This window comes from Oryctolagus cuniculus, chromosome 13 (assembly GCF_051225735.1).
Source record: "Oryctolagus cuniculus isolate XC-2025 breed Fujian yellow rabbit chromosome 13, ASM5122573v1, whole genome shotgun sequence".
NCBI lineage: Eukaryota > Metazoa > Chordata > Mammalia > Lagomorpha > Leporidae > Oryctolagus > Oryctolagus cuniculus.
Genome location: NC_142879.1, coordinates 4,098,463 through 4,122,937, shown reverse-complemented (window position 1 = coordinate 4,122,937; position 24,475 = coordinate 4,098,463). Strand labels below are relative to the sequence as shown.

Below are 24,475 nucleotides of genomic sequence, written 5' to 3'. Positions count from 1 at the left end.
CTTTCTAACTCTGCCTGTCAAAAAAAATTAAAAAATGGAAAGTTTTGCTGGATGTGAGACACACACCTCCACAAGAATGCCCATGTACTGCAGGAGAGAGCCTACATTATTTACCGCAGTAATACATTCACTTACTGTCTGGGCTGTTGTCACCTGCACAACCTTGTCTACTGCCAATCCTGGACATGGGCAAGTCTCACGGTACCTTCACCATGGACCTTCAGGGACACAGGACGTGGGCCTGAGCAGATGGGCAGGTTCCCACTCACGAGCAGCTCCCCTCTGCAGGGCACAGCGTCCAGTGCTGCCAGTCACATCTGTGTCAGAGATGAGCACACTGGGGCTCAAAAGGCTTGAGCAGCTGATTCAAAGTCCTAGGAGTGGCCCTTCTGGGGTCTAAAGATGACATAAGACCGTGGTGGCCTTGCCTCTACTTGTGGTACCAGATATGTTAGTGGAAGCAGTTAAAAATTCCCTAATGAATAGCACAGAAAGAATCCACATTTGGTAAGCCGTAAGGACGGTTATGTTGGAATCCAGTCTGTTTTTGCTAGGGCTTTAACTGTTTCATCTGTGTGTCAAACAGATGTTGAGGGATGCTTGTAAATGATATAAACAGAACTATCTCATTCCTTATAGCAGATAGTTGAGCAGATTTATATAAACCAGAATGGAAAACAGCAAGATAAATGTAGTTTATGTGTGTGTGTGTGTGTGTGTATCCATGTACATATATACACAGATCCAATAGAGTATTTATATATTTCCAGTTTTTCCATTTGTGGGTGGCCTATCAGATTGAATACATTTCATTCCAAAGAATACGTAATTTTGAGAATATTGACTTCCCACTGGAAAAACAGGATTTATGGTGAAATTGCACCTTAGTTCTCTTCAATAGCATGAAGTTTTACAAAAGACAATGCTATTTTGAGAATCTCTTTTGCTGCCTATACATTATAAATTAAAAATACTCATTGTTATCTCAAGAGTCTTTAAATTTTCACCATCGCTACAGAAATAATGTAGCCTAGGGCTTTTAAATGTCCACTGTTCTGAGATTTCTTTTAAAAAGCATACTAAATATATTGAGAAAATTATATATGCCATAAGTTTTGATAAGCTTGTTTAACATGAATTATGACATATGTGCAAATCCAGACAGGAAGCAAAGGAAATGTTAAAGTTGAAGGCATTGATTCTTGTGGAGAATTTCATATTTGCACAGAACTGATCATGACTAGTCTCAGGCCAAACTTAACAAGCAAGTAAACTCTGTGCCAGAGCTCTCCCCACTCACAGAAGCTGACTTCCTTTGTGCTATCCCGTCTCTAAGAGGACTGGCAAATCAGACCTGAACCTTTTCCTTCTCCATTGGATTTATTTTTCTTATATTCTTTTTCCCTAATGTACAAAACCCACATAGGCTAATCTGTGCTTTCACAACTGATAATAATGTGTCATCCCAAGCCAATGATTCAAATTACACAACAGTGCTCCTAAATGGTGAATTAGAAACTAAGGAATTCTACACAGACACAGAACCTTAGTGGTAGATACACTACCATTAGGAGTGACTGATACTGAAGAGAATGACCCTTGCGCTACAGTTTCTAAAACAAAACTTCATGACTTCTCAAAGTGGCGGGGGGGGGGGGGGGGGGGGGCGCTGTTGTACTTGGCAACATTCCCAAGACCCACAGAAATAAACATTTAAAAGCATGAAGGTATTTGTTAAAAGGCATATCATGGGGCTGGCGCCACAGCTCACTAGGCTAATCCTCAACTGCGGTGCCAGCACCCCAGGTTCTAGTCCCAGCTGGGGCATCGGATTCTGTCCCGGTTGCCCCTCTTCCAGGCCAGCTCTCTGCTGTGGCCGGGGAGTGCAGTGGAGGATGGCCCAGGTCCTTGGGCCCTGCACCCACATGGGAGACCGGGAGGAGGCACCTGGCTCCTGGCTTCGGATCGGCACAGTGCTCTGGCCACAACGTGCCGGCAGTAGCAGCCACTTAGGGGGTGAACCAACGGAAAAAGGAAGACCTTTCTCTCTCTGTCTCTCTCTCTCTCTCACTAACTCTGCCTGTCAAAGAATAAAAAAAAAATTTTTTAATTAAATTAAAAAAAAAAAAACTCATGTCATGGTATCTATGCAGATCAACTAACTTCTGGTTATCCTCACTTTGCTACTCATATGTTATTTTCCTTCTTCATAATGAATACATTAGATACTTGGGGAAAGAAACTACTAACCAATCATTCATCAAATAATGGTACAAAATGTGGACCCTGCCCACTAATGCCATTTGGAGGCACTAGTGCCCTTAATTATGAATTCTGTAAGGCTCTTCTGGGCATTAACAGAACAATTCACGAGAAGTGAATGGTGTACTTGGGATGTGGTTGCTCATACACCTTATTTTATTTGCATGGTCGTGTTTGTGGGGTGTGGGAGTCACCTGACATTGTCAGAGATCCCAGGGTCACAGGTCCCGGGAGACACTCACGTCTATGTTGTTCAGGGTGTTGAAGTACATCAGGTCATGCAGCCTTTTGAACGCTTGATTTGGATACTGGAAGTTGAAGGTTGAAAACGGCGATTCAGGGTCATCAAAAATGTCAAAATCAGCTATTTCTTTCTCTTCCTTAGTTTCTCTTGGAACACCTAAATAATGAAAAGAGTCATAGATGCCATTATTTTGAAAACTAGAAAATATTTCTACAACCCGGTGAATAAAACAACCAACTAGTCAGAAAGCACCAGGACTACTGTCCAGAGGCCAGTTCTGGGTGTTCTGTCTGGAAGGCTTCAGACTACCAGGGTCTGCATCTCTGTGCCTGGGGGTTTGGGATCTGTCCCTGCAGGGGTGGAGGCTGCTCTCTCATCTGCCTCTGGCTAGAAACTCTGGGAGATAAAACCGTGGCCCCAGCCAGCAGATAACCACTCTAGGGAGCTAGCCCTGTAAACACACAGCGCTCCTGGCTCCTGGTGTGTGGGTGGGAGGATGATTCTGGGACACAGGTCCTGTTCCATTTCCTAGACTTTCCCAGCAGGGTCTAGTTCCATTGTGGTAGTCAGTGTTTGTCCTCCTCCCTTCTGAGTAACAAGCCAGAGAGCTCTCTGGTTCACCTAAATAAACTATTTACACTTAAATCCTTTTCTAAGAACCTGCTCCTAGAAGAACACAAACTGAAACACTTATCTGATTTATGCCTCAGAAATCCCGGTGCAAGACAACTGCTCAGGGAGCCCTCCCTTGAGACATAAGAGCATCAGAGCTCCTCACCCATCCGTTCTGTCTTCCCTGAATTCCCCTGGTGTTCCTCCTCTGAATACTGGTGTGTGTCTGTGTCTTTCCATTCACCACATGGAAATCTACATTTCTAGCCCTACGATGTTACGGATCTTAGAATCCTCAGCATCCTGCCTGCTGGTCTCTAGACTGCCTTTCCTTAACTGGCATTTTCTAGAATAAAGCAGAATCTACAGGATGTGATAAAACAGACTGACTATTCCTCGAACTTGATCCTCACTTTCTATGAAATACAACATGGCAACCTGTAATGGCTAGCCAAGTTGTGCATCCAGATCACATTAATCCTGTGGCCAGTTAAAATTCCAGAATATCTGCATGGTTTGTTCTGGAACAAGAGGTCTCTTACGAGGGTGGTTTTCAAAATACTTAATGTAACCTAGGACGAGGGCACCCATCAATCAGAACAAACACATTCCAAGTTCTTGTTATAAAGCCCCAAAGATCTTTGCTAAACCAGTTATTAACACTTCAGTTTCTGGGCTGTGAGAAATGCTAGGAACCTTGTGGTAAGAAAGGTCTTAAATAGTAGCCATTTATCAAGGTAAGGGATGCATTCAAAATTATTAATAGCTGGAACAGCCATGTCAGTGTGAAACAGTTTAATATCGGCCTTGCTCTTCTAGAAGATTTCTATTTTATGGAATAGAACTTATTCTCAACCTACCTGGAGACTTGTACTTTCTGAAGTTGATATTGGCCAGAACAAAGTGGATGATAATTGGGCAATCTTTCTCCACATCAGGATTCTTGGGTTTAAAGACGTAGCACTCCTTCAGTCCCTCTCGATCAAACACGTAAGGATCTATCTTCGGAAAGGGGAGCTTGTTCATTTTAGCCCACTTTTCTGCCAGGAGAAGCTCCTATGGGGGAAAATGGAAGATGTATTCAGGGATTTTTAGTCTTCCTTTGTTCAGCTGGTCTAACCATTACCCAGTAGCCACTGGGTGTCTACTACTTGCAAGCAATAGGCTTCTTACTAGAATGAACAACAGCCTGATTTCAAGAAAGCCATCCATGGCTGGCATTGGGGCACAGCAGGTTAAGCCACTGTTGCAACACAAGCATCCCATTTAAGGGTAGGATCAAGCCTCTGCTTCTCCACTTCCAATCAAGCTCTCTGCTAATGCACCTGGGAAAGCAGCGGATGATGGCACCCAAGTGCTTGGGTCCCTGCACTCATGTGGGAGACCCAGATGGAGTTCCAGGCTCCTGGCTTCAGCCTGGCCCAGTCATACTCATTGTGGCCATTTGAGGAGTGAACCAGAAGATGAAAGACCTCTCTCTCTCTCGCTCCTTCTCTGTAATCCTGCTTTTCAAATAGATAAATAAATCTTCAAAAATTTCTAATCAATCTCAAAACTTATCTAAGTACTCTTATAAACAAGCTCACTATCATTATTATGCCAATTCTTAGCGCAGGGCTGAAAAATCACTGAACTAAAATTAATGAAATTATAATGAAAAAAATTGCTAGAGAAAAAATATTCTGGGTTCAAAGTATTTATAACTGTTTGACTGCTTTTCAACCCTTAGTAATGGAGTCTGATGTCACAGCAAGAAGAACCCTCTGGAACTGGGGCTGGGGAGGAGGGTTCACTTCCTTTGTCTATGCCAAAGTGTTAAAAAAAAGTTAAGATTAATTAATTAAAAATTTATTCATTATATGTATGTATTCAGTTACTCTGAGTCAGATTTTGTAGCTTCCATTTATGCAAAGAAGTAAAGTTTCTGGTCTTGGCATGTTTATTTAAATTTTATTTATGTGAAAGGCAGGGGTGGTAGGGGATAGAAAGAAACAAAGGAGTCTTCCATCTGCTGGTTGACTGACCAAATGCTCACAACCGCTGGGGCTGGACCAAGTAGAAGCCAGGAGCTAGGGACTCAATCCAGGTCTCCTGTATGGTGCAGGGACCCAACCACTCAAGCCATTGCCTGCTGCCTCCCAGGACCTTGGTCAAAAATAAGAATGGGAAAGTCTCAGAGGGGGAGGCAGAAAAAGGTGGGAGTATGGGTAGGACAGAGGTAGAGGGAGAAGAATCACCATGTGCCCAAATTTGTATATATTTAATTCATGAAGTTTATATTTCTTAAATAAAATTAGAAAATAAAAAAATTTAAATTTAAAAAAATATATGCATTCATAGGAAGATGGAATTGGAAACTGGGAGTAGAATCCAAGCATTTCAGTATGGGATGCAGGCTCCGCACATGGGATCGTAACCACGGCTCCAAATGCCTACCCCAGCACGGCTCTATTTTGTGCCCAGCAGCCAAAAGTAGACTGCGTGGTGGGACCAAGAGCTAAGCAGAAGGGCGGAAACAGGTTGTGTGACGGCTCCACTCTTGGCTCCCTTCCTGGTAAGAGGGCTGTGCATCCCAACAGAAAGAGAGGCATAGGAGACTGGGGCCACAGCAGCTGATTCGCAGTGACTGGCAGGTAGCATGACCAAGAAATACATGCTGTTGTCAACCAACGTGAGGTCTGTCTGTCACTGCATCAAAGCTGACTGATTTATTGTGTAAGCACAAAAATAATTAATTTTGGAAAACATAAATCAATATGGAGAGGTTTAGCGAGGACAGCTCTGGAGCCTTGGTCACATTTCCAACTCAGTGCTCCTGACTCCATACCCTGAAAGATAAAGCATAGGTGATCCTAACAATACATGTGTTATAGAATTGCACTCAGATGAGATGAATTAGTATCTGGCAGTATTCAGAACAGGGCTTATCACATGTCAAGTGCTACACAATGCGGGATAAAGGAATAGCAGTAAAGAGAGGAAAAGAGACAGAAGAGGAAAAGTGAGGAGAAAAAAAGGAAAATTAGAGAGGAGGAGAAACGGAATAGATTTAGGGACATTCCCAGAGAGAATCTGAAGGGCTCTACACTTGTCCTCACTCGGATCCACTGGCCACACTCACCAGAGGCTGATGTTGGCTCACACCAGGTGTGGGGGACCCTGACTAAGTCACTGATGCCTCTTATGGGACTTACAGTGCCCGAGAGTGAGCTCTCAAACAGCCTCCGTGTTTAAAGCTGTGATAAATGCCATGAACAAGTTGCAGACTCTCCTGAGCCTGTGTAGTACCCCTGCACTATTTCCTCTGTGTATTTACTAGTTCATTCAGCAGTGATGATGAGACCTGCTATATTCCAGGCACGGCAGAGGGGCTGTGGCTGAAGTGCTCCAGGTAACGCAGCAATGGGAGAGAGACGTGACTGTCACAGCACAGGGTGACAGAGGCCAAGCTAAGCAGTTGGAAACGCCCAGCTCAAACACGGATGCCTTCACGTGCTGGCTGGGCGACCTGACGCAACTCCCTGGGTCATCTCAGATGAGCAGGAGACAAACTACTTGGAGAGAGGGCTGCAGTGAGCAGTGACCTTCCTGTGACGGCACCACAGGGACCACGTGTGACAACACACAGAGACTGGTTGTTCGGCCCCCTGAAGCAGCAGTCCCCAGGCACTGGTTTCCTGCCTCTGCAAAGTTAAGCTAATAACCTTTGTCTCTTCATACGACTGTCGTGTGGACTAAACAAGATACCGTCCAGAAACCTCAGTAATTTAGGTCCAGAAAAAACAGGTGCTTTAACATGGCACCTTATATTCAAAGGAGAATACACTTTTCACAAAACTTTCACTGCTCTCAATGCTTCTGAAATGATGAATTTTAAGTTGATCAACTCTCTCTCAATACCACTTACCAAGAAATAAAAATCCAGGGGGACGAAGGGTAAGTGAAAGCAGGTGCATCCTGACCTGCTATGCTAGAAAGAGTGCCGTCTCACTTCCAGAAAATCCCAAATATGTATGAACAATTTCACATTTGAAACGGAATAAAGCTTTTATCATTAACTGCCCCCCTCGCTCTCCCCCTCTGTCGGGCTGAATTAACCAGCTGGTCGTTGCCTGTCTAGCACTGTTCACAGTTACTCATTGATGAGTATTCAGCACCAAAATAGAACCAAGAGTTCACACTGTGGAGAGCCACGTGAGGCAGGAGAAGCGCCAGCCTCCCAGTGTTTGCAAACGTGACTCAGGGGTGGCCTGTGACGTGCACGTCTGTGGAGCACAGGGCAGGGGAAACACGGGAAGTGATGGCCGGCTGCCGTGAGACGCTGCAATCAGGAAGAGCCCGGCACTTTCCCTTTCCTATGAGAGCCCGCTGTGGAAAAGATGAACACCCGGTGACGACAGACACAGTGATTACAGGACGGAAAACCCTGTCTCCTTTCTGATGTCTCGCTGCTGCAAGTCTGAGAAGCGATGACATAGACCGTGAGTAAAGCCACAGTCTGAGAAAAGTATTTTTAAAAAAATGCAGTGAACCAAATACTGCACTCCACAAATGGTGTTCTGTCCCAAGTGCCCATTTTGGTTGTTGTCTGACACCTCAGAAACTTCCGACTTCCACAGATTAATTTACAGTTAAATTTACACAGCACTAACAAAAGCTATTTTCCGTGGAAATAAAAATTTGACAACACCTCCAAAGCTGATTGTTCGTGCTCAATTTTGAGGACTAAAAAATGACTGAAAACCCTAAATAGCATAGAAATATATTCAAATTATATTGTGAATGGAATATATGTATATATATATATATATATATGATAAATGCCGTTGGTATTATCCTTGAATAGACACTAAATGGGGGTTCAAATTTGCAAGGTAAATATATAATTTACTTACACAGCTAAATTGGTGCTGCTTTTCTAGAAAGCAGTCCAGAATTTTTTTTAAATAAAAGTCATAATGGATGCATATCTAGGAGCCATTCTAAGGAAATCATAAAATGTGATTAAGAATCCATGTGTAGGGTCCAGCACTGTGGTGCAGTGGGTTAAGTCACTGCCTGTGCAGCATCCCATACCAGAGCACTGGTTAGAGTCCTGGCTGCTCTGCTTCTGATCCAGCTCCCTGCTAATGAACCTGGAAAAGCAACAGGAAGGTAGCCCAAGTGCCTGGGGCTCTGCCACTCATGTGGGAGACGCAGATGGAGTTCTAGGCTCCTGTATCCTGCTTGACCCAGCCCTGGCTGTTGTGGCCATCTTCAGAGTGAGCCAGTGGATGGAAGATCTCTTTCTCTCTCTGTTTTACCCTCTCCCTGTCACTCATCCTTTCAAATAAATAAGTCTTAAAAAGGAAAAAGAAAAAAAAAGGCAGTAATGTGCCAGGATGATAATTACAAAAAAAAGTAACAAGATAGCAATAATCTAGGAGTTGAAAATAAAGTGTCAAATAAATTCTTGCACATCCATATATAGAAATGCTATATGTTTTTTATTTTATGCTGTTACATGTCTATAATCATGTTTTACAAATGTTTACTATCACAGGAAAATACTCACAAGCAGAAAGCAAAACGATTTTATGACCCTGGTGGTCTTTCTTTCTCTCTCTCTCTTACACACACACACACACACACACACACACAAAAGACTGGATGGAAAAAAACGCCAAAATATTAGCAGCTGTTGACTAGAAGCATTTGATATATATCCTAAATTTTCATATACTTTATATATTCTTAATCACAAATATGAATCAACATTGTAAAATTACTGCAAAGCATAATGCATCTTTCAGAGGTGTCAGTGACAATACCAAGCCCTCTTCCCCTGTGAGCTCACAGAGACAGCAGAGCCCTGATTCACATGTAGAGTGACAGCTGTGCCACTCTGCGCAGCCCTACTGGCATCCTGCAGCTCCACGGCCAGCTTCTAAACCGGCGTCTCACAGTGCCCCAGCATCTCATCCCCCCATCAAACCCTGCTTGGCTTTCACAGCCACCCACCTGGGCCAGGACTTCACGACCTTATGCTTGGGTTACAGTAAGTCATTCCTCATTCTAATCCTCTGCCTTCCATCCTCCAGCTCGCCCTACGCTCCACAGTCAGATTAATCATCCAGAAATTCCGATTCCATAAAGTCATTTGTCTGCTGGAAATCCTCCACTGATTCTCAGCTTCCTACCCCCAACCTTCCACTCTCCCTGAAGCTCTCCTGATGGGAGCTTAGTACCTGTCACTTTTAATCAGATCACTCCAAACTTTCAGATGTGCTCTGTTCATCTATGGTCCAATTCACTGTCTCCAGGGTGCACCAATTGACTCTTTTTTTTTTTTTTTTTTGACAGACAGAGTGGACAATGAGAGAGAGAAACAGAGAGAAAGGTCTTCCTTTTGCCATTGGTTCACCCTCCAATGGCCGCCACGGCCTGCGCGCTGCGGCCAGCGCACCGCGCTGATCCGATGGCAGGAGCCAGGTACTTATCCTGGTCTCCCATGGGGTGCAGGGCCCAAGGACCTGGGCCATCCTCCACTGCACTCCCGGGCCAGAGCAGAGAGCTGGCCTGGAAGAGGGGCAACCGGGACAGAATCCGGTGCCCCGACCAGGACTAGAACCCGGTGTGCCGGCGCCGCAAGGCGTATTGACCCACAGCGCTGGCCCAGAAACCACATTTTAATATCAACTGCTGCACTCAGTGACCAACACAGGAGAGAGCCTACCCAAGTGTGCACCAGAGAGGCAGCTAGTGCTCATTCTGCAGCCGTGGGATTGGGTCCAGGCTGGATCACTTTACGAGCACCTCCCCAACCGGACCCCGCACTCTGCTCATTTTATTCACTCTGTTATTTCAGTTGTCAACGAAACCTGATCTCACCAACGCTTGTCTGAATATGGTTCACAACCTCAAAAAACACCAAATATGAGCACACTCTGAAAATGCGGGGTCTTACATATATTTAAGAATTATCACTATAATCATTATCAGTCTCGAGTGCAGTTTATTCTTGTCCTGAGAGTAAGGAAGCCAGATGTGCTGTCCGAGAACCTCGGGTCATCACTGACTTCCTGGGTGGAAGAGGCTCAACAGTCTCCCCTTGCCTCTGCGTTTGTCTCTCAGCCTGTGACATGTGCCTGATAACACCACCCCTCCTGCAGCATTTCATCCACTCAGCTGCCAAAGATGTCCTCCATACTCATGTCTTGGCCAGCACTTACCTCTCTCTCTCTCTCACACTCACACACACACACACACACACCCATAAAATACCGCACAACAGATTCACTGTCCTGTGTGCTGCTACTGTGCGTTGGGAAGTCAACAGAGAGACTCTGAGAATCATCTTCAGGAAGTGTGGCATGTCCCAGGCTGAGGGAACAAGACCACGCGAGGCCCCACGCAGGTGAGACCTCGGAGACGCCCCTCTCCCTGCACTGCCCCATCCAGAGCTTCACCTCGTTTCCTCACAGGCAGATTGTTCTCTCCACACTCCTGCCTTCCTCATCCTCAGAAAGATGAGCAGCACGCTGAGTGAGTGCTTCGTTAACTTCACCTCCCCACGTCTGACAATGCATCTCCACACCCAGCCGTTACGCCCCCTTCTGACACAGACATTCATTTAAAATTATGGACCACTTTCCACCTGCATCGTCATATCCCTGCCCTCCACCCAGAGCCTTCCCAGAGGTGCGACTCTGCCCCACGCGGCAACTCTACTTTCCAGTAACATTCTCCTCGTCCCTGCCCTCCAGCCACCAAGACTGACACCACGCCAGGACCTTCTGTAGACAGCCCACCACACACACACACACACACACACTCACACACATGCACTCAGATACACACACACACTCACACTCACACACATGCACTCACACACACTCACATTCACGCACATGCACTCAGACACACACTCACACAGACACACACACACACTCACGCACATGCACTCAGACACACACACACACACTCTCACAGTCATACACATGCACTCAGACACACACACTCACACACACACACACACTCTCACAGTCACACACATGCACTCAGACACACACACACACTCACACACATGCACTCAGACACACACACGCACGCACTCAGACACACACACTCTCACAGTCACACTCACGCACTCACACACTCACACACTCACACACACTCACAGCTTTCTGCTTCCCCATCTCCTCACCGACAGGTGCAAACCGCTTTTCCCCTGAGCAGTCCGTGAACGTGCCTCCCTTTGTTTGAGCCCCGCTCATCCCTCAAGCCCCTCCAGGCTCACTCCTGCCCCCGTGACTCACTGGAACGGCTCACATTCAGACCCCTCCACTGTGTAGCCTTCCACCGCCCACTCCCTGTGTGTTCTTCCTTTTTCCCTCGACATGGTTGTTCTGCAAGGGCCTGTTCGTCTGCTTACCTTCTCAGAGAACACCCCCCCCCCCGCCATGGTTTCCACTTCTCGGCTGACTCCCAAATCTCAACCTAACAACCTTCTCCCTAAATTGCAGAGCCAGCATCTTGCTCTTGTCCTGAACTTCACTTGAAGAACCTTAAAAATCAAACCAAGATGGAGTGACCTAAGCCAATACCACTAAAAACAAGAAGTCACCTTTGCCCCAAATAAAATTAAAGTTTAAAAATTATAGCCCTAAACTTTTTCCCCCAAAGCTAAAATTAGGTGCAGCTATAAAAATAAGGGACCCTATGCTTAGCTAGCTGCGACACTTGTGCCTGGCTGTGCTAAGACCTAACCCAGTTTGTATGCCTCCTAATACTCAAATAACGGTGTGGGAAGCAGGACGCCGCTCTCCCACCAGGGGAACAAAGGGAGCGAGACGTCGTCCCCCTCAGGGTGAACAAGATGACGCTGGCAGGGAAAGGAACTGCTGAAGAAGTAAACAACAAAATGGCGACGAGGTGCATGCCTCCCATGTGATCCGGTAGCTGATTGGATAGAAGACGCGTGCCTTTCACACGATCAGCTCACGGATTGGACTGCTGTGTGCATGGCCTCCCATGTGATCCCGTAGCTGATACGCATGCCCTTCACATGATCAGCTCATGGATTGGACTGCTGTGTGCATGGACACTATAGTGCTTTTGATTGGTCGCTGTGGGTATATAAACCGTGTGGCTTTGTGCTGGGGGCGCTCTCCGGACTCCCGAGTTCAGGAGGCCCGTCTGCGCAGACGCCGAATAAATCCTCTTGCTTTTGCATCAGCTGGTCTGGACTCTGAGTCTTTGGGGTGTGCCTCTCGACGTGTTAGCATCCTCACTCCGAGGGTCTAACACACTGAGTTCACTGGAATCAGGTAACCATGTCTTTGTTCAGGGGAATGACTCAATCACATCAGAATACGCCAAATGGATAAAAAAGCTGGGCCAGAAGGCCCAAGAGAGCCATAAGGTATCGCAAGAGGATGTGGCAGAAAGCGGAACAGCACGTGAAGTCTCCCTACCTTGAAGGGTGGGCTAGTGTCACTCGGCCTTGCAGAAAAGTCAAAGGAAATGATGAGATCGACCCCTCTCTGAGGTCTCAGGATCAAGGGGTAGGGCAGGTTGAACGTCAGCCCGCTGTCCACGACATGAATCTTTTTACTTTTCACATCCAAGGGCTCATATATCCGCTCGAATTCGTCAGGATCTAAACAGAAAGACAAGAATGAATTAGATGATCGCGTGGCCTTATTTAAGACAGAATAATGTCTGCTGCAACTTGAGAATCCCCACGGGGTTAGGCCCTCAGGCTCCAGAGGCAGGAAGCTGGGCCCGAGTCCAACTTTGGCAAGTGTCGGTCAAGTACCGTCTTTAAGCTTTGGTTTCTTCATCTGTGACATCGGGATAAAAGTAATCATCAAGTGAGGATTAGGGGGACAATACATGGAAAGCACTTAGCTCTGGCCCCGGTTTTAAGGCTAAGCTATGATCCCTTTAATAGTATTTCTCATTTTACATAGGTCTCTGCTGACTTAAAAGCACTTCCTCATATGCTACTTTGTAAGTGCTTCTTGTAGCAGACAGGCGAGGTAGAGGACGGTTCTGAATGGGCTGTGAAACAAGTCAGAAGTCACCCCTGAAGTGGCGTGACGGGGGAGTGGCAGAGGGTGAACACAGCCACATCACCTCTCTTGCTGGAGGCAGCTTTCCCCTCCAGAGGGGAGCCCAAGAACCTATAACCCAGCCAACACTCCGAGCACGTGGCCGGTGTTGTCTCCCACTCTCCAGGTACAGCAGCTGCGCACTGAAGAAGTCAGGGAGCAGCGCTGCTCTCTGAGGCTTCCGTCTGGGAATGCTGCCCGTAAGGCAATGAACAGACGCAGTCAGGAGACAGGCAGTGACAGAGCGATGAGGAGAACAACACGGGCAAGTGTGATGAGGAATGACTCCAGCGGGATGGTTGGAGGTTGGGGGAAGCTTCTCTGAGTAGAAAGCCTTGAGCTTCTATAATGAGCTGAAGCATAGCTGTACAGGACTGGAGGCCTAGGATGTGGGGAGCCAGGGATGTTTGCAGGCAGAGGAAGGAGGCAGGACAAGGGCCTACAGACAGCAAGATTCCATGTTTAAGAAACCCAAGGAGGCGACATATAGGAGGAAGACGAAATGAGATGACTGGGGTCTGATCTAACACAGGATGTGGAGATCATCAATTTGATGAAAAAATAACACTAACGATGCACCAGTCATCACATTTGGGTGCAGTGCTTCTAATTCACTTTGCAGGGGAAGAAGTATGACCAGAGTTGAGCCAAAGGAAGTGCCGTGTGCACCTGCTTTGCTGTCTCCTGCTCCACAAACTTGCTCCCCACCCCCCATCAGAGAGAAGGCTGGCAAAGCTCATGAGTACCCCTACTGTGGTATTAAAGCAATATATGACTGTGGTGTATGACCTCTGAGTATTTATTTACTTGTTCATAGGAAAGGCAAAGTGACAGAGAGAGAGGGAGAGAGAGATATTCCAACTACCGGTTCACTCTCCAATGACCAGGGCTGGGCTGAGCCGAAGCTAAGAGCCAGGAGCTTCATCCAGGTCTCCTAGGTGGGTGCAGGGGCCCAAGGACTGGTCATAATCTGCTGCTTCTCAGGTGCACTAGCAAGGAGCTAGATAGGAAGTGGAGCAGCCTGGAGAGGACACAGCATCCACACTGGATGCTGGCATAGCAGGCGGCGGCTTTACAGCCATGCCACAATACTGGCCCCTCTGAGAGAACTTTTAAATCCCATTTGGTAAGCATTGAAAAAACTAGAGGGTTGAGCAACCTGTGTTTATCATATGGATCAATCCCTTCTGGCCAGCAGCTCAACATCACTGCTGTAACCTTCAGGATAAATGGACAGTAAGTACAGTTTCTTCAATGTGTTGCAAAGGACATAGTTTTCTCAGATGTAAATACATGTTTGATATACAAATAAGAGTTCCATAATCAAACAGATTTGAGAAAGGCAAGATTCAACAGCATAAAAGCACTAGCCAGTTATGCTATATCATGTTCTTATCTGGCCACTATCCTCTGTACTATGCCTGGGACAGCACGTGGTCTGAAATCACTACTGATCTTCACAATAACTCTGAAGGAGAGGGATCACCGCTATCGCTACTTCATGAGTAAATTAAGGCTTCTGCTAAGTAACTTCTCAGGATTGTTCACCTAATAACTGGCCCCAAAGATTCAAAGCCAGTCTGCTTGCAAAGTGCCATACTCAAGGCACCTTCAAGTAGGATTAAACTCAAGAAGGCAGCCCCAGTGCTTTGTAAAGAAGGAGGCAAATTTGGCAGTTTTTCCAAATTTACTTGAACTTGAACCCAATTTACTGTATAACAACTTCTACTGAAATGCTATAGGAAGCTGGATGAGCACCAGGGCAGAAGGTAGTTGAAAGCATACGAGGTTTCCATCGGGTTCTCTGAGAGGCACAGAAACATTACTGTTTTATGTAGCATTTCCTTAGAGCTGGTCAGCTGTGATGGTCATTTTATAAACACATCACACAGATTCAGTTTATAATGGACAAATATTTTGATGTCTGTGTTTTGAGTCTTGATTTCTTATCCCAGCTGGTGTGTGTCACAGTAAATAACATAAACACAAAAGTAAACAGGAAAGAAGTTATGTAACTAATGAAGAGCTTTTCCAAAATTAGTTCCTATAGGTATAAAACTATTTGGCAGTAAGCTAATGAGGGGGTTTTATCTCATTTCTCTTTGTTTCCTTTTCTTTTCTTTTTTATTTATGTATTTGAAAGGCACAAGAAGAGAGAGAGAGAGGTCTTCCATTCACTGGTTCACTCCCCCAGACGGCTGCAACAGCTGAAGCTGAGGCAATCCGAAGCCAGGAGCCAGAAGAGCCAGGAGCTTCTTCTGGGTCTCCCACACGGTGCAGGGGCCCAAGGACTCTGGTCATCTTCCACTACTCTCCGAGGCCATAGCAGAAAGCAGAGACCGGTACTGGAATCAGAGCCCATATGGGATGCGGGCAATGCAGGCAGCAGCTTTACCTGCTATGCGATGGCGCCAGCCCTTTTTGTTTTCGAAAGATAGTCTCGCAAGGTGAAATAATAGGCACAAAAACAGTGTGGTTTTTTCTCATTTTAGATTGAGAATTTGTTTTGATTCAAAGATACTCAAATTTTAATTTGTATAAACAAAGTCACCACAAAACTAGAAAGTAAAATTTTTTAACATTATATCTAAATTAACATCTACCTATGTTTTTACATGAAAGGATGCACAAAATTAAGAGAGGAATTGTCTTAATGATTGATAAATTGTGGCATTTTATCTGTATAATAGAAACTTTAGTAAAGACTTATGAACCAAAATGATTCCAGATGTGATCAATCTTTCATTCCAGACATATGAATATTCTAAAACTTGGAAACAACCAGGGAGAAATAAACATGATCTATCCTGCTGGGGTCTTGTGTCTGAGAAAGCACTAACTCCTTCCAAAAACTCAGTCTAGAATTCACTCAGGGCATTGTTGGCCACATGGAAGTTATTACTGAAATCAGTACTCCACAGTTTCTTAACTGAATGAATATAAAGTATGCAAAATATAATTTTAATGAGATATGCAGAAAACTAAAGTTAATTTCTTTACAAAGATCATTCATTTTACTGAAACAGTATTTTACACTTTGTGTTTCTGTGTGGGTGCAAACTGATGAAATCTTTACTTAATATATACTAAATCGATCTTCTATATATAAAGATAATTTAAAATGAATCTTGATGTGAATGGAATGGGAGAGGGAGTGGGAGATGGGAGGGGTACGAGTGGGAGGAAGTTATGGGGGGGGGGGAAGCCACTGTAATCCATAAACTGTACTTTGGAAATTTATATTTACTAAATAAAAGTTTAAAAAAAAGATCATTCATTTAAAACAATTTTAAGATAGGACATTTTAAAGTATCTCAACAAAAGAAGTATGTAGTCTATTTAACATCCCATTTGGGGGCAATTAATATTTTCTTTCTTTCTTCATGTGATTTTATAAACACCATCCATAAGTCTTCTTTCAAAAGGAACTTAATGAATAAAGGAGTCAGAGAATGCGCTGGACAAGTATTTGCTCCCCAAGCCCACCAGAGTGGGAGAGAACACCCATGTTCAACCCACGGTCCCCACCAGAGTGGGAGAGAACACCCACGTTCAACCCATGGTCCCCACCAGAATGAGAGAGAACACCCACGTTCAGCCCACGGTCCCCTCCAGAGTGGGAGAGAACACCCACTTCAACCCACGGTCCCCTCCAGAGTGGGAGAGAACACCCACGTTCAACCCATGGTCCCCCCCAGAGTGGGAGAGAACATCCACATTCAACCCATGGTCCCCTCCAGAGTGGGAGAAGAAAAAACCCACTCAACCATGGTCCCCTGCAGAGTGGAAGAAAACACCCACGTTTCAGACCACGGTCCCATCCAAAGAGGGAGAGAACATCCACTCAGCCCACAGTCCCCTCCAGAGTGGGAGAGAACACCCACGTTTAACCCATGGTTCCCTCCAGGGTGGGAGAGAACAACCACTCAGCCCACGGTCCCCTCCAGAGTGGGAGAGAACACCCACGTTTAAGACCACGGTCCCCTCCAGAGAGGGAGAGAACACCCACTCAGCCCCAGTCTCAGTCTGCAGCAGGGCCCCTGGTGAGCCTGCGTCTTTGCTGACTTGCAGATCCATCAGACCCAGGCCTGCTGGTCTCCGTTTCACCTGCTTTTCTGTCACGATTCACTGAAGCACCTGAAGCTTCCATCAACAAAAACTTAGAGTGAGAACTTTGAAATGATTCCAATCCTCATGAAGGCAGAGATTCTATCTGTCCTGTTGAACACTGGACCCCAAGAACCAGGTGCTCTATAAATACTACGTGAATGCAACAAGGAAAAGGCGGAAGATGAAAATGAGAACAATCTGAAGGAAACTAACAGAGGTGAACATTCCCCAAGGTTGCCACACACAGCCAACAAAATCACAGAAAGCTCCATTTGCGTTTCAGATCATCAACAAAGAACTGTTTAATGTAAGTGCATCTCAAATGTCGCGAGGACTATACATCTATATTGCATAGAGTACAGATGCTTAAAATTCAAATAGTACTGGGCATTCTGTATTTTATATGGCAATCCACATAACACCAAATCTACAGAAAACATTGCAAAACTACCAGGAAGTTGTTAAATGTGGAATGCAGAGCACGTGCTGTGCAAACCGCAGGAGGAGCAGCGCTGGCTGATGCAATCAAAACAATAGCGTGAAAGATATAATGGAGTGTACACAAAGAAACTTCCACTTTTGCATCATCACGACAGTGACTAAGAAAACCCGGGCAAAGGGAAAGCCGTAGGAGCAACATCAAGAGACTGTGTCCCAATCCCAAAGCCACGGAGCGATCTGGGGCAGATGACAGAATCACCTTCTCCGGCCTCTCTTTTCTACACAGTAAAATAACTGAAGATCCCTTCTGCTGTTCTGAGAGTACAAGGTGTTTCTTTAAGCCTTTCATCTTTCGTCTGGAAAGCTGACGTTTCTAGAGGTCACATTCAGTTGGTACTGCAATGGCAATAACAAGCATAACCACGTGCCACAAAACAAGAAAAATGAAGTCACTGGATGGCCAAATGTATTTCTTTTTGGGTGAATTTTTTTAAGTAGACGTTCACTTTATCACGAAGAGACCTTTGCTACAGTTCATGTCAATGGGCTTGTAGTGCAGGTACACCATAGGACATACGTCATCTCCTAGAGTTTGAAGCCACAACCATAATACCAAGTAGCCTGCATTTGTGCTCACCTTATTTAAACAACAGGCGTCACTTGTGCTTTTGCAATTTGCCTTCAGGCCAAGCAGCAAATAGAAACAACGCTATCAAAACGACCACACAGTCGAAAGCCATATCCTAACTCTCACAAGAGGTACTACCCTTAAACAAAGATCAGTAGGAAGCTTTTTGAGAAAGTATCTGATTTACGTTTTGATAGTGTCCTGTCAGTGTTCTCAGCCAGAACTGATGGACAGTAGAGGGAAGATGATGGTCTGATGAAAGACATAAATGCACTATGACAGGTCAGCCACCAAAGCAAGGAACTAAGTCATACGGGGAATTATTCTTGGAGGTTTGGCCGAGTGAGAAACCTGAACGTGGCGAGGTTCCTACAGGGTAAGACAGTCACTGAACCTTGCCAAGGACGGAAGGGGCCAAGGGGCAGGGCAGTGTGGGCTGGCTACCTCAGCTCCATTCCAGCCCTTCTGTTACACACGGGACTGCCCCGCCCCAGGGCGCCGGCCACCCTGAGCTCCGGTTCTGCCCCAGCCCAGCCTCTGCCAAGGGCAAACGCCCACATGAGGTGAGACCCAGGAGGACGTGAGACAGAGGCACGGCTTCTGCTCCTGCCGCTGCCGCTGCCAAGCTCAGATGTGGAGGCGTTGGTGGGGATAGTTCTGAAGTGTTTTTGGAGTCATTCCTGGAAGCTCAGCCTAGAGCTTTCTCCTCCTCGAAGCCTTGGAACAATTTTGTAAACACCCAATTCCCCTCTTTAAACCCTCTGCAGCTAAATGAGACAGCAGGTTTCCTATCTTGTGCAAGCGAGGCTGATCAAAACAGGGAATCTAAGGACTCTGCCAGTGTTTTGGTGGAAGTTTTCTACATCGGCATAACTAGGCTAGCTCCTGTTCACGGTAGCCTTTCTCTTCAAAACAAAAACCATAAAAGTAGTTATTTGAACCCACTCACACATTAAATGCATGTGGCTGTACCCTCAACATGTGGTAATGATAACTTAATGATAATTAAAATGCCTCATCCCCAGAGAAAGCTCTCCTGAACCGGCTTGCACTGATTCTATGTCGTGGACTTGCCTGCCACAGCCGCATCCAGTTCGTCATCATCAAAGGATTCCTGTGTGAAGTCCCGCAGGGGAGACAGTGGGTACGAGGTGTTGAGATTCAGGCCCAGCATGAAGTTGTGCACCTTGCCCGCGCGGCCTTCTCTGGTGTTGAATAGCGCCGAGTCACTCACTAAGGCCATGAGCATGCGATGGACCCAACTTGCCTGATGATCATTCTGATATTCTCTCTCTGCGTCTTCACTTTCCGTGCCTAAGGAGAAAGAAAAGATCATTGTGCAGGCATCATTTTCGGGTAGTTGAATTCTAAAGGTAACCATGAAGCTCTATGATTTCTGACTGGACATTCATTCACCTATACACAGGAACCTAATCAATATCTGCAATAATCATGTTTCTTCTTTTTCTAAGATTTATTTATCTATTCGAATGGCAGAGTTAGAGAGTTAGAGTTAGAGTTAGAGTTATTCTAACAGGTGTAGCAGCAGCGCCAGTGTACTCAGCATTTTCAGTACTCCGTATTCATGATCCATGTCGAGGGATACTGAACTGGAGTCTACTGTCACCTGTCTACCCTATCATGTCCTGATTTCTGGGGACCCGGTATAGGCAAATACATGCATATAAGATGACTGTGCATGTGTGTGAGAAAAGAGAAACTACATTCAAACCTCACAATTTCCAATAAATGTAAGCTAAATATGCATAAAACCACAGTAAATACTGATTTTCATCTTCACAAAGGTTAGCTGGTCTGTACTGAGTAAAGGAGGGATCTTTCTTTTGGTTCAGTCCAGATGATTGCATATTCACTGGAATATTCTTACTTCCTTCTCCCACACTTTTCTAGTGCCAAACATGACAAATATCTTTCACTACAAGTCAGGCTTAAAATGAGTTACTTTGTTTCCCCAGCTACACAGGATATGAATAAGACACTCAATTATTTCCAGAGCTGGGGCTTCATGTCATCACTGTTATGCAACAAGCCCCACTCTGCACCAGCAGAGAACGCATCTTGATGATCACTTGAAAACGGCAAGACTTAGTAGGCAACAGATAAACTGTGCTGGTTGCTCATCAGATAAAATACTAAGAGAAAATTTCAATTCACATAGTTTGTTACAGCTTAATGCCTTTGCCATTTTGGTGACTACAACAACTCCCTGAGAGCAGGTAGAAGACTGTAGCACATATTTGAAGAAAGTAAACTTGAGAACATCCAAAGATCCTCCCGAAAACATGACAAAAACAAAGGAGCCTCAAGAGAATAAAAAGACAAGCCCCTTCCATGACAAATAACTTACAAAAATTTTTTTCCTGATGGACTATCATCCAAAATATACAAAGAACTCAAAAACTCAGGAATAACCAAGTTTAAAAATAGGTCAAAAATCCTCTCCAAAGAAGATGTACAGATGGCAAAGACTCATAGGGAGAGACGCTCCATAGCATATCTCATCAAGAAAATGAAACTAAAATGATGAGTTATCTCTACGCCCCTATTAGGATGGCCGAAATCTGAGGCCTATGCTGCAGCACGGCTGGCTAAGCCACCGTCTGCAGTGTCGGCATCCCATGCGGGTGCTGGTTAAAGTCCTGTCTGCTCCACTTCTGATCCAGCTCCCTGTTAATGCATCTGGGAAAGCAGTGGAAGATGTCCCAAGTACTTGGCCCCTTGTACCCACGTAGGAGACCTGGAAAAAGCTCCTGACTCTGGCTCCTGGCTCCAGCCTGGCCCAATCCCACCTGTTGTGGCCACCTGGGGAGTGAAATCAACAGATAAAGGATTTCTCTCTGTGTCTCTGTCTCTCCCTCTTTTTCTCTCTTTAACTCAGTTTTTCAAATAAATAAATAAATCTTAAAAAAAAAATACCAAAATCCACTTTGCTGGCAACACCAACAGGAAGCCTGATTCTTTGCTGGAGGTGGGTGTGGGGGAGGGATGCAAAAAGGTGCAGCCATGTTAGGAGACAGTTTAGAAGTTTCTTGCAAAACTAAATATACTATTAACATATGATATAGCAATTCTGCTCCTTGTTATATACCCACATTAACTGAAAAATTATGTCTACAAAAAAAAACCTGAACACAGATGGTTACTACAGTTTTGGTATCTGCCAAAACTTGACATCAAAATGTTCTCGGTTGACAAATGGATAAACAAACAAACTGTGGCACATCAGATAATACAATATCATTCCATGCTAAAAATAAATAAGCCATCTAGCTGTGAAACTACATAGAGAAAACTTAAATGCATATTACCAGATGAATCAAGCCAACTTGAAAAGGGTACATATTGTATGACTCCAACTCCAGGATACTATATTCTGGAAAATGCAAAACTACTGAGACAATAAAGATGCGTGCTTACCAGAGGGTGGGGAAGAGGGAGTGAGTGGGGGGCACAGAGGACTACAAGGTCAGGAAACTATTCTACTGAGTGTTGCAATGGTGGACACAAGTCATTATGCATTTTCCAAACTTCGGAATAGTCAACACAAAGAGGGAAGCTTCATGCCAACTATGGCAATGATGATGTATCAGTACAGGCTCACTGATGCCAACAAATGTGCCACACTGGATGGGGATATTTCTAGTATAGGAGACTGTGTGTTGGGAGAGAGCGAGCAGGGGACATAAGGAAACTCTGTATTTTCTGCTTAATTTTTCTTTGAACTTACAATTGGTCTTTAAAAAAAAACTCTACTAGCTATATTGAGATCTAGTAAGAAAACCTCCAAAATATTCTAAATATCAAACTCCAATCTAGCTGGTAATAAAAGAAAGACAACCACACTCAAGGGGTCCTTGAACATCTCAGCTTTAAGAATCAGCCAGTACTGCGGAGGCCACCAAATGTACTGACCATCTGTAGCAGTTTTCCTAATAACTGACAAACCATTACCCTACTTACGCACTAGATCTTATACCAACACAGAATCAGTAGAAGGGAGAAGCCCATGATATCTGTTCCCTTAGCACCAGCTAGCTTCCTTCATAAAAATTCAAAATAAAATGAACTTGAACAACTCAAAAAATGTTTAAAAAAATTTTTAAATGAAGGAGCCAGAACTAAGAATCAGCTTCCTCACAGCAGGGTCCCTGTGGGTTCCTGCCAAACTGCGGCTGCTGTATGTCATCAGGACAGGCCTTGGCCTTCATAAAGCTCACACAGAGCTGCACAGTGTGCACCAGCATTCCCCAGGAGTCTCACTTTCTTCAACTTGTACAAACAAACTCATTTTACCAGGGATTGACAGTCCAACTATGAAAGCAGAACTTTACTTTTACTGCTAATTATGCAAAGACAAGACAGGCTCTTCCAATATCAATCCTATGCCTTGGGCGACTCATTAAGTTTTAGATAGGAAAGCATTTAATATTTTCTAAAATCTAGATGATTGTATTCAAACCGTTAATAGGGCAGGTCCACCCAGCTGTTATAAAGTTTTTATTTTGTTTGTTTATGTCTTGTTTCGTTTAACTACTGGGAACATTTTTATAAATGGTCATGTCAAAATACTGTGCCATCCGGCACCGCGGCTCAATAGGCTAATCCTCCGCCTGAGGTGCTGGCACACCGGATTCTAGTCCCGGTCGGGGCGCCAGATTCTGTCCCGGTTGCTCCTCTTCCAGGCCAGCTCTCTGCTGTGGCCGGGGAGGGCAGTGGAGGATGGCCCAAGTGCTTGGGCCCTGCACCCCATGGAAGACCAGGAGAAGCACCTGGCTCCTGCCTTCAGATCAGCGTGATGTGCCGGCCGCGGTGGCCATTGGAGGGTGAACCAACGGCAAAAAGGAAGACCTTTCTCTCTGTCTCTCTCTCTCACTGTCTACTCTGCCTGTCAAAATAAATTAATTAATTAATTAATTAATTAAAAAAAATACTGTGCCAGATGTAAGATCTCTCCATTTCATCGTATAACTTCTCCAATATGACTGGCACCCACCTAATCCCTGACACAAATCCATAGCTGACTATGGTGACGCATGCCACTCAGAACTGCCTTGTTAGGATGGACAGGGCTCACTTATTCTAACAAATAAGATAGGAAGCCTGTTCTTGATCAGTTCACCCCACTTCATCTCTAATCACTCCAACGAGGTGGAGGATTGGCCGCAGCACAGGTTCAGGAATGAAGTGAGAATATGTTTCTTCACACATTTCTTAACAGGAAGATTTTAAAGATGAAATTGTAATATTCAAAGCCATCTAAACACATTCCCTAATCACAGTGCCCATGCAGGGAAGCCCAACATCCTTATCTAGACAGGGCTTGGAGTAACCACCATCTCAGCTCTTCTGTTCCACTGAGATATCCGTGAGGGAACAAACAGGGAGGAAGCAGGGAGACGGAGCTGCTGCCTCTCGTGGCTCAGGCTGCGCTCGGTCCCCTCCCAGCGGAAAGCCGCAGCCCCAGCCGTCTGGCGCTGTCAGAGACAACGGCCGCCAGCAAGCCCAGGGAACCACGTAAGTGTTCATGTCTGCTCCTCGGGGTCTCGGCCAGAGAAGTGTCAGGCTGCCTTACCTTTGGGTTCCTGTGACTCATCATCACTATCCGAGCTGTCATTACTCACAATATGCTTTGCTGTTATATTTTCTGTGGAAACAAAACAAAAAAAAAAAATTGAAGCATCTCAGATGTCAAAACTCTCAACTGAATTTACTATGAAAAAGTCCTGCAGAATGAGGTGGGTTGGAGCTACCAGTATGAATGTAAATCAATTAAATACATCTAGGCTGATTAATCTACTAGTGTTTTCACGTTTCTTACTGGAAAACAAATTTCCCAGGACATGAAAAATAAATTCATTTAATACATTCATTTTTAAAGGGGGAGAATTTTTATTTGTCTATATTAATTCTGACAAGAAAAACAATCTAATTATAGCAAGTTCCTTAACACAGCAAAAAACACATATTTTTCTTCTATTAAATATTTTAGAATGTGAAGAACAGATTCTTCAAAATGAAAAAATATACTGATATAAATCACTTTTTGATTTTCAACAATACTGA

The 24,475-nt window shown here is 44.9% G+C and overlaps 1 protein-coding gene across 6 annotated transcripts in view; it reads right to left on the bottom strand.

Annotated features, from left to right (window-relative positions):
* Positions 1-24,475, bottom strand: part of PLA2G4A (phospholipase A2 group IVA) — a 158,663-nt gene that overhangs the window by 7,674 nt on the left and 126,514 nt on the right. For all 6 annotated transcript variants that reach the window (XM_089311213.1, XM_089311212.1, XM_089311216.1 and 3 more), the window contains 5 exon segments: positions 23,985-24,056; positions 19,466-19,705; positions 12,574-12,758; positions 3,979-4,174; positions 2,505-2,662 (listed from right to left, as the gene is read on the bottom strand). In XM_089311213.1, the coding sequence (XP_089167339.1) occupies positions 2,505-2,662; positions 3,979-4,174; positions 12,574-12,758; positions 19,466-19,705; positions 23,985-24,056 (851 nt within the window).